This window comes from Danio rerio, chromosome 22 (assembly GCF_052040795.2).
Source record: "Danio rerio strain M-AB ecotype USA chromosome 22, GRCz13ab, whole genome shotgun sequence".
NCBI classification, from domain to species: domain Eukaryota; kingdom Metazoa; phylum Chordata; class Actinopteri; order Cypriniformes; family Danionidae; genus Danio; species Danio rerio.
Window position 1 is genome coordinate 548813 of NC_141042.1, and position 11188 is coordinate 560000.

Here is an 11188-nt window from a genome sequence, read left to right on the forward strand (position 1 = left end):
CGCCACCGCTGGCCACTGCTGGTAGTGCGCCGTCGCTGATTCCACATTCTCAGCTGTGTTTGTTTTTCTGTACGCAGTCGGAGCGTTTGGTGCGAAACGCGTCTCTGATGGACTCCACTAACGTTCAGCAGACGGCGGCGCTGCTGTTTAACGCCACAAAGAACACCAGAGAGTTTTACGGCAGCGATGTGAAGATCGCGTTTCACCTGCTGCGCGCAATACTGCGACACGAGAGCCAGCAGCAGGGCTTCAACCTCACTGCCACACAGGATGTGCTATTTAACGAGGTACACACTCTATTAAACACAACTCCGTTTTTACTGTATTTTTAATTATTTTTTAATTTAAAGAAGGAAATAAAAATATAATAACATCAGAACTTAAATGATCAGTCCTTACATGTCATGCTGACTGAAATGGCATACATTTCTCCCAATACTGCAAGTAGTAAATTATAACTCGTATTTACAAGTACTCTAACAAACTACAGTTTTAGCATTTAAACTTTTTTTTTAACAAACAAGATTACGTTTTGTAATTGTGATTTGTAAATACCTTGATTTTAAAATGATTATTATTGAAAATATGAGAATGTGACAAAATAATAGCGGACATCAGGAAAAAAAATGCAACAACAGTAAAAACAACAACAACAACAAAAAGACATATATCATTATCTCAAGACAGACATATTAAACAGAATGTGTTGAAAGGGGAACAGAAGTTCTAGTAATAATATTAATGTATTGATAGTGATGTTATACATTAGTATATTTGGGAAAAAAGCATGTATTTTGTTTTAAATATACAGTTGAGGTCAGAATTATTCACCCCCCTTTAAACTGTTTCTTCAAAATATTTTCCAAATGATGTTGAACAGATTCAGGAAATGTTCACAGTATGTCTGATAATATTTTTTCTTCTTATTTGTTTTATTTCGGCTAGAATAAAAGCAGTTTAACATTTTTTAAACACCATTTAAACGTCAATATTATTAGCCCCTTTAGGCTATATTTTTTCAATAGAACAAACCATCATTATACAATAACTTGCCTAATTACCCTAACCTGCCTAGTTACCCTAATTACCCTAGTGAAGCCTTTACATGTCACTTTAAGCTGTATAGAAGTGTCTTGAAGAATATCTAGTCTAATATTATGTGCTGTCATCATGATGAAGAGAAAATAAATTAGTAAATTATTAAAACTATTATGATTAGAAATGTGTTGGGAAAAAAAAAAATATATATATATGAGCAATATTACACACGTAGCAGTGAGATATAGCTGTATATCGGCATTCGCTTAGTGCCCAATATACAGCCAAATGGCACTGCCACTCGTGTGATATTGCATTTATACGGCATGATTGCATGGTTTGGCGGCATGATCCTGTATATAAGAAAGAAAATCAAACAGGGAGAATCTCGAAAAACTTTTTGTATGAGGAACTACTTTTTCCGCCATTCATTCATATCTGCAGCTGACAACAGAACAGCAGAAACCACTGCTACTTCACCAACGTCAGTCTAGAGCTAGTGTTTGAATGAATCTCTAGCGTAATATCTAAAGGGAAGACACAACAGACACAACACAATAGCGTAATATCTAAAGGGAAGACATTTCAACTGATTTCATTAAATAAAAAAACTAATTAAGGTCTTAAAAGCCAAAGCAAAGCAAACACTAGCAGATTACTGTGGTGTAATTAAAACACTACAACATACAAAAGAGAGACTTAGAATGAGACTTAGAATATAAATATGCACTATATAAATACACATTACATTACATAACATTACATTAATTACCAGTTCTGTAATGATTTGATCAGCTGTAGTTTGAAACTAAAGCTGTGAAATGCTGAGTGTTTCTTCTCTAAGGGCTTATTATGTGCTCTCTGTCGCCATCTTGTGGCGGAGCGTCAAACGTCTTTGCTCTGCTCAGTATGAAGTGCTGCCGTGCTGAATATCTGAAATTGTGCAAACATATATTAAAATAGGCACTAAATAAACTGCAGAGTTGCAATCTAAACAACTACTGAAAAGCCTCAGCAGTGCATGATGTTGTCCAACAGCTGCAATATTTGCCAAACTTGATCTGCTGTCACTCTGTATGGGCGGAGTAATACACAAGGGTGAAGAGGCTGTATAAGTGCTGATATTGCAGAATATCGCACGATTATCAGCCAATCAGACATTTGTTCAGTTTTTCAAGTGTTATTAGGATTATAAATGGTATTGTAACTGTGTGTATTCAGTCGGGTGTATATGCTGGTCATGTTGATGTGATGGTCCTGTATTCAGCTGCTGTTTTTAAATGCTGTGTGTGGAAGTATAAAGTGTGTGAGTTCTGTCGTGTGATTGGCCGCAGCACCTGATGCACGTGGGCAGTGCCATCCTGAGGGCGGAGACCCGCGGCCACTGGCAGACCATCCAGCAGACGGAGAGCGGCACCGACACACTGCTGCGCCAGTTCGAGGAGTACACACACACACTCGCACAGAACATGAGGAGGACATACCTCAACCCCTTCACCATCGTCACACCCAGCATCGGTCAGAACACACACACACACACACGCACACACACACACGCACATGTATTTCTGCACACACACACACACACACACACACACACACACACACACACACACTCACACACACACACGCACATGTATTTCTGCACACACACACACACACGCACACACTCACACACACACACACACACACACGCACATGTATTTCTGCACACACACACACATGCACACACACACGCACATGTATTTCTTCAAACATACACACACACACACATGTATTTCTACACACACACACATGCACACACACACACACACGCACGCACGCACGCACATGTATTTCTACACACATACACACACACACACACACGCACATGTATTTCTACACACATACACACACACACACACACACACACACGCACATGTATTTCTAAACACATACACACACACACACACACACACACGCATGTATTTCTACACACATACACACACACACACACGCATGTATTTCTGCACACACACACACACACACACACATGTATTTCTACACACATACACACACACACACACACACATGTATTTCTGCACACACACACACACACACACACATGTATTTCTACACACACACACACACACACACACACACACACATGTATTTCTGCACACACACACACACACTGAACTTTTCTCCACTGAACTCCACATAACAGACAGAAACTCTTGAGCACAGGCTGATCTGATGGGTTAATGCTGACAGCAGATGATCAGCAGTAAAGATGACACACTTTACATCTTAATCCTCGCTGGGAAACCAGCAGCACTCAAGAATACACGATTATCTGCTGTCATGGCTTTACAATCAATAAATGTGATTATAATGGCAGTTAATGGGGGAAACAGCAGCAACATCACCAATGGAGAGTCAGTGTGAACACACACGAGTGTTAAATGTGTGTTTTGTGTATGGTCTGCTCCTCCAGTGATCTCCATTGACCGTCTGGAGAAGATGAATTTCGCGGGGGCGAAGCTGCCACGCTATCAGTCTCTGCGCGGGCCACGCCCACTGGACCTGGAGACCGCTGTCACTCTGCCCGACTCCGTCTTCAGCCCCGCCCCCGAGGGGAAAGGTCACCGGCATCACAGTGAGCCAATCATAGAGCCCGGCAGAAACCACACGGCCAATCGGAAGAGGCGTCACCCGGACGAGCGGCAGGAGGACGCCATCGCCAGCATCATCATCTTCCACACCCTAGCGACACTACTGCCGGAGAGATACGACACCGACAAGAGGAGCCTCAGGTGACAACACACACACACACCTTATTGACACAAAGACCCTCACACACACACACACACACACACACACACACACACACACACACACATTTATATCTGATCAGCTTCTGGCAGAAACTACATCACAGCATGCATATACTGAGATGCTATACTGTATACTACTGACCTAACTCTCTCTCTCTCTCTCTCTCTCTATGTGTGTGTGTGTGTGTGTTCAGGGTCCCCAAGCGACCCGTCATCAACACCCCTGTGGTCAGCATAACTGTTCATGATAACGAGGAGCTGCTGCAGCACACACTGGATAAACCAATCATAGTGCAGTTCCGGCTGGTGACCACAGAGGAGCGCTCTAAACCCATCTGTGTGTTCTGGAACCACTCTATAGTGTGAGTACGAGCCTCAACCTTCTGATCAACACCGCAGTCGTCATTAGACAAGCTCACTGCATGCTTGAGAACCACTCGGAATACCCTAGCAACACCCTAGCAGAGCAAGTTTATTGCTGTAGCACATTTCATACACAGTGGCAATTCAAAGTGCTTTACATAAACAGGAGTAAAAGACACAAGTATAAAAACAAATCATATAAAAACAGGTGAAAATGTGTTAAACAGGTTTTAAAGGACTGAAGAAGACCAGAGAGACACAATAGTGTGATCTGTGGGACACAGCACAGTGCTCATTCAGTAAAGACACAGCTAAAGTGATGTGTGTTCAGTCTTGATGTGAATGTGTCTTAAGCCTGGTTTATACTTCTGCATTAAGTGACCGGCGTAACCCACAGCACATGCAGCGTGGTAGCTGTGTATTTACACTTCTGCTGCTGTCTCTGTTGATCTGCATTAACACTTCTGAAACGCTAGGTGGGTTAGGGTTAGTTTTGTTTTCCTGAACACTTCCGGGATGTACAAGTGACTCAAACTCGCTCATTTTGAGGCAGGAACCGGCGGACGTGCAACAACTTTAACTATGAGGTAAACACAAAACAAAACTTTCCATCAGGAGCTCCTTCACGGGACTCCACACTTGTAAACAATTGCTCCATTGGGCTCGCACCATTCACGCAGCTCTCGGTCCCGCCCAGACTCGTCAGCGCTACCAAGCCGACCAATCACAGAGCTTGTGCTCTGCGTCGTTGCGATGTGTAGTTACATTTTTTGAGAGGTGCACGTCACCGACGGCGTAGGGCTATGCGTCAGCGCCGTAGCATATGCATGCATTTGACACAGAAGTATAAATCAGCCTTAATGTTGGAGCACGTCTGATCATTTCTGAAAGCTGATTCCAGCAGCAGGGGGCGTAGTAGCAACCACAACACTTGAGTAGAGTAACCAAGTAACCACTTAGAAATAATTTAGCAATACTCTAGTTTTGTTTCTGTGGAAAGTCTACCAAAACTTACTCCCTAGCAACTTCATAATAGACTCATCATGATACTGGAATTCAGAACCAATCAGTACTGAAGTTTTAATAACGTCCATTTCCAGTGAACATCTGAACGCTGTTAAACGTGTTCCTAAACAGCGCTGATTTGCCAGTGTGTTCACATGCTCAACAGAAATGACTGTGATTGGCTGTGAAGGTCATCAGTTCACCGAACTCGCAGCTGTTTACTGAGTGTGACCACAGATACAGGAACACTGGAGCGCTTTAAAGCCACAATTCATCAGCGGATCGCTCGTATGTCAGGCTATAGACAAACCAGCTGACTGACGTGACTTTGTATTTGTGGTAACACTCAGTAAACAGCTGTGAGTTTGGTGAACTGATGACCTTCACAGCCAATCACAGTCATTTCTGTTGAGCATGTGAACACACTGGCAAATCAGCGCTGTTTAAGAACGCGCTCAACAGCGCTCAAATGTTCACTGGAAATGGACGTTTTTAAAACTTCAGTACCGATTGGTAGCGAATTCCAGTATTGTGACAACATTCTTGGTAGATTCATATAAACACCTTAACTACTCAGACACCTTAACAACACCTTAAGAATCACAAACAACATTTTAGCAACCTCTTATCAACACTCTAAAGGCTCGTACACACCGGGACACTTTTTTGTTTGCGTTTATCGTTAGCGTTTTTCAGGACGTTTTTCCGGATTCAAAACCCAAGCGATTTTCACTGGCGTTGAGCAGTATGCAATATCACTCCTTGACGTTAGATGGCGCCACACAACTTTAAGCTTCTGACAGCCGCTTGTAACACAGAAGAAGAAGACAAAGTTAACACGCTTGTTGTTATGGATGGTTCGAGCAGCAGCTCCAGCTCTAGCGATGAAGAAATGATTACTGTTCACCAGAGCAATGAGCAGCTCCATGTTCATATCGTCTCTGGGCATCTTCTTCAATGTGCGCTTGCATTGACAGTTTTGCGCTTGAGCGCCACCAAGTGCTGTTTACTGTAACTTCAGCAGCTCCGTGCACGTGAACAAAAGTGCCGATCTGATTGGTGGAGAAGGTTTAGACGCGACGCATCAGTACAAAAAAGCGATCATGAGGCATTTCTTTAAAAATGACCCTTTCACGCCTGCTGTTTTGCATGTTGGTGTGCACGATCACATTAGCACCCTTTATTTAGTCACAGGGCATTAAACGTTGACGGAAAACACGAGCAAAAAGCGTCCTGGTGTGCAGGCCTTAAAGCAGCAGGTTATCTAAACATCATATTTACATCTGTGATTTAAAAAAATCTTGAATATTTCCCAAAGGATGAAAGACAGATTCAGGAAATTTTCACAGTATTTTCCATCATATTTATTTTTCAGAAGAAAGTCTTCTCTGTTTTATTCTGGCAAGAAGTATAGCTGTTTATTTATTAGGAGTTTAATCCTAATAATCCTTTAATCCTAGTTTAATTAGAAGTCGAGAATCGGACACCAAAAAAACGTAATGTGAAAGCAACCTATTAAGAACACCCTAGCAACCACACTTTTTGTCATCCTAAAACTATTTTCACTCATGTGGCATTATTCAGCCATGGTTTATTTCAGAAATGTGTCAAAGTTGCGAAATTAAACAAATGTTTTTTTCTTTTTTAAATAAGTAATCAATTTCACATTTCAAAATGAACAATTTAGGAAATATTAACAATAAAAATGTTAACAAAACTGGTTAACAAGCTAGTTTTCCTGCATCAGTTAACTAACAGCAACTTTTATTATTGTATAACTGTGAACTTTTCTTTCGATTTTCGCTCATATGCAGAATTAGACAGTTCCAGTTGCGCCACATCAGATCATTCGGCCGTGGTCGTGAATGAAAATAAACTCACTCAGCGGATTACGCCGTGGTTACGATGTTTAGATTTAACACAAACAAAGTGAACTTGGGAAAAACATCCTGTGAGTAAACCAGAGCTAGTGATGCAGTGCTTTGAGTCTGGTGTGAACCCAACATAAGAATCGCTAACATCACCCTGATAAGACGATAAATGTGTGTGTGTGTGTGTGTGTGTGTGTGTGTGTGTGTGTGTGTGTGTGTGTGTGTGTAGGGCGGCCAGTCCGGGCGGCTGGTCCTCCAAGGGCTGTGAGGTGGTCTTCAGAAACAGCACACACATCAGCTGCCAATGTTACCACATGACGAGCTTCGCTGTGCTCATGGACATCTCCCGCAGAGAGGTAACACACAACTCAACTCAACACACACACACACACACACACACACACACACACACACACACACAACTCAAGATAATCCAACTCAACCTGCTCATGACCTGGGGGTGTTTAATCCAGCATGCTCTGGGGTGGACTGGGACAGCATTTTCACCCAGGAAAAGTTGTTTGGTGGCAGGCCGGAGTCACGTTGGCACACTAGATTGACCGTCAGGCCACCGGGAAGGCCAGTCCGCCCCTGATCATGCTGCCCTCAGACAATCAGAGCTGCCTGACAACCCCAGAGAAACACAAACCAGCCAGTGTCTCATAGAGTTTCCTTTTCATTACATCTCCAGAACCTTTTCCTTCACTGTTCCTCTCTGGTAAAGTAAAGCTAGTTGCCCTGCCCTGCACCGCTCGCTCCGTGATCATCAGTAGTGTTAATCAGTGTTTTCCTCTGTGTGTCCTGGAGAACGGGGAGATCCTGCCGGTGAAGCTGGTGACGTGGAGTTCGGTGGGAGCGACGCTGTTCTTCCTCCTCCTCACCATCATCTTCCTCTCCTGCCTGCGCGCCGCAAACAGCAACAAGACCAGCATCGCCAAAAACGGCTCCTCTGCGCTCTTCATCGCGCTCCTCGTCTTCATCCTGGGCATCAGTCAGGCCGACAACCCGGTAACACACTCGAATACAGCGGCACATACGCAGATATCGCCAACAGTGCAGCAGACTCCACTCCTCTCAGTGATATGTGTGCACGGTGAACTGATATTCTCTGTGGCTGAATGTAAACGTTGCTTTATTCGCTGATGTTCAATGCAGTATTCCAGTTTTGCAAATAAATCTAGATCATATCGTTGGATATGAACACAGCTTGTGTGTGTGTGTGTGTGTGTGTGTGTTCCTGCAGTTCGTGTGTACGCTGATGGCCATCCTGCTGCACTTCTTCTGGCTCTGCGTGTTCTCCTGGCTCTTCCTCGAGGGCCTGCATGTGTACCGGATGCTGAGCGAGCTGCGCGACATCAACTACGGCCCCATGCGGTTCTACTATTTGATTGGCTGGGGGGTCCCAGCCTTCATCACGGGGCTGGCGGTGGGACTGGATCCTGAGGGTTACGGGAACCCGGACTTCTGCTGGCTCTCGCTCTATGACACCCTGATCTGGAGCTTTGCGGGACCCATTGCGTTTGTGGTGTCTGTGAGTATTTACCTCAGTCTGCGCTCGGGTTACCAGTAGATATTATATTTAAAGTGGTTTGATTTTATAATTTTGCTTGATTTGGGATTTCACGCATTGCAGCTCTAAAGTTGACCTGTAGGTGGCAGTTTAAGAAACAGCATATTCTGGGATTATAACTCTAAATTAATACATTTGCATAAAGTAAATTGTGTCTTTCATAGTTTACCAGTGCACAGATGATTTTTACTGGAGCACGTCTCCCCCTGTAGCCCCCAGCAAGATGGACGATCAGCCATATTGCCCATGCCTAAATCCTCCACTGAGATATAAACACCAACTTTACGAGAAACTTGTTTCGTGAATACTTAGCTGCCAGATTCAGACTGTTGGATGAAATTTTTCTTGGATTGATTGACACGATTAAGCATTCACAATGGTATAAACCGCGATTGGGGGGGGGGGGGGGGGGGTCAAATGTATATTTATTTTTTTAATTTTTAATTATTAACGTTTAAGATATAGATCAGAGATCAGAGAAAGCTATTTCTTACTATTAAAGCCAACCCAGACTCATTGTGGAAACATAGCCAAGCTGACCTTTCTGCCCTGCTGAAAAATCCAGCTTAAACCAGCCTAGGCTGGTTGGCTGGTTTTAGCTGGTCGGCCAGGCTGATTTTAGAGGGGTTTCCAGCCATTTCCAGCCTGGTCTTAGCTGGTCAGGCTAGGAGATGACCAGCTAAAACCAGCTTGATCAGCCTAGCCAAGCTCGGAGTCCAGCCAAAACCAGCTATATCCAGCTTAAACCAGGCTGGTCAAGCTGGTTTTAGCTGAATTTGGCTGGTCATTTTCCACCCTGACCAGCTAAGACCAGGCTGGAAATGGCTGGAAACCAGCCTGGAAGTGGCCAAAACCCCTCTAAAACCAGCCTGGTCGACCAGCTAAAACCAGCCAACCAGCCTAGGCTGGTTTAAGCTGGATTTTTCAGCAGGGTGGAGACTGCGAAATGCATCCTGGGAGGTACGTATTTGTGCAGTTGTTGTTTTTGTTTGTTTTGTTTTTATTGTTTGCGCATATAAAGCCGCAGGAGGCTGCTGTCGAGCGACCGTCTGTCCGACTGACTGAATGACTGAACGATCGACTGGGCTGCCAGCCAATCAGCCGACCCAGCCACCCTCCACCTCCTCCTCCTTCCCTAAATCCAAGCGACGATTTACAAAAGCCGTCCAGAAAAAAAAGCAAAAGCCCTCATCCGATTTTGACCGAGTTTTCGGATTTCACCACATTCTCGCCCCGTCATGAACTCATTCGTTTTAATTTTTGGATTCTGTTTTCATCTTACCTGATTTCTGGAACTGCTTATCCCCGGACTCGAACCCGGTCATCATCAGGGCCGGCTCCTCCTCCTCCGGGCCTCCGCTCCGCAGACGTAACACTACGAGCTAAGCGGACAAACTGGTTGCAGCAGGAAAGCCCTCCACACGTAGGTGAGCCGTTGCGGCATCACACCGCCCTGTAGCATTCCTCAAAAAAAACGAAATGCGGCCATACGTAACTCCAGCCATGTAAGGGCGTACTCACACTATGCCATCCGTACCGTGTCCAGGCCCGTTTCCCGGATCGTTTGAGAAGTGTGAATGCGCTGAATCGGGCTCAAGCACGGTTCACTTGGCCGGCCCTGGCCCGGTTGGAAGAGGTGGGCCTGAGCGCGGTTCACTTGGGCTTTGGCGCGGTACGCTTGTGTGTGAGTGCAAAACGCGCCAAAGAAAAAATCATTCTAACTGTTCAGTGAACGCAAACTGCCGTAGTTTATTAAAGACGCAAACCCCTCACTGCACCACAGCTGCACCTTCAGCAGACCTCCTCATTTCTGCAGCACGAGAGCTTTATGATTGTTTATGAGCACCAAAAGTGGCGGATCTGTTCGGCGAAATATCTGACTGCGTGTCACCGCATCCCTAAGGACTGTTTGGCGAATTATTTGACGGCATATCAAACCGACTGAAAGGATATAACTAGAGGAATCTCCACTGTGCTGAGCGAGAGCGCTTCTCACTGAACAGCGCAGCGGCGATGACGGAAGCGTGCCGAGGCCCGATTGTAGTGTGAGTGCGGGCCGTCGGGGGAGACGGGAGGAGGGACAAGCATGCTTTGACCCAGTTCGAGGCAACTGTACCTAGAGTGAGTACAGACTAAATCACGGCCTCCAGAAACGTCCGCGAGGCTACATTTTCAGAATGAGCTTGGGTTGATTAAAGGACTGTACACATCTTGTTTTGATGTCCCTCAGGGGGGATCAACCGTTAATCTCCCCCTAAACCCCTCCTGCAGTTGCTCCCTGATCACAGATATATGAATAACAGTGGATTGAAATGTTTTTAAATAATTATTTTTTAAATAAAACTTTCAGTTTATTTTAAAAATTCAGCTTTTGAGGCAGGTTGTTTGTGGCCTGTGTGTAGATTTAATGTGGGTACCGTGGTATTACATTGTCATCGTACCAAATGCACCGCTAGTCTGCACACTTCTGGAGGTTTGTAGAGAGTGTGTGTGTGTGTGTGTGAAAGTGTGTGTGTTTCTCTCTC

General features: G+C 44.6%; 3 protein-coding genes across 5 annotated transcripts in view; all 3 read left to right on the forward strand.

Moving 5' to 3' along the window:
* The window catches only part of zgc:112334, a gene marked incomplete at its 3' end in the record, with an annotated part of 817035 nt that overhangs the window by 370002 nt on the left and 435845 nt on the right, over positions 1-11188 (forward strand).
* prkar2ab (protein kinase, cAMP-dependent, regulatory, type II, alpha, B) overlaps positions 1-11188 on the forward strand; it is a 773085-nt gene that overhangs the window by 326054 nt on the left and 435843 nt on the right.
* celsr2 (cadherin, EGF LAG seven-pass G-type receptor 2) overlaps positions 1-11188 on the forward strand; it is a 223612-nt gene that overhangs the window by 37705 nt on the left and 174719 nt on the right. The window contains 7 exon segments of one of the 3 annotated variants that reach the window (NM_001080577.2): positions 78-287; positions 2373-2556; positions 3515-3833; positions 4049-4216; positions 7323-7449; positions 7901-8101; positions 8337-8624. In NM_001080577.2, coding sequence (NP_001074046.2) covers positions 78-287; positions 2373-2556; positions 3515-3833; positions 4049-4216; positions 7323-7449; positions 7901-8101; positions 8337-8624 — 1497 coding nt within the window. 3 annotated transcript variants of the gene reach the window in all.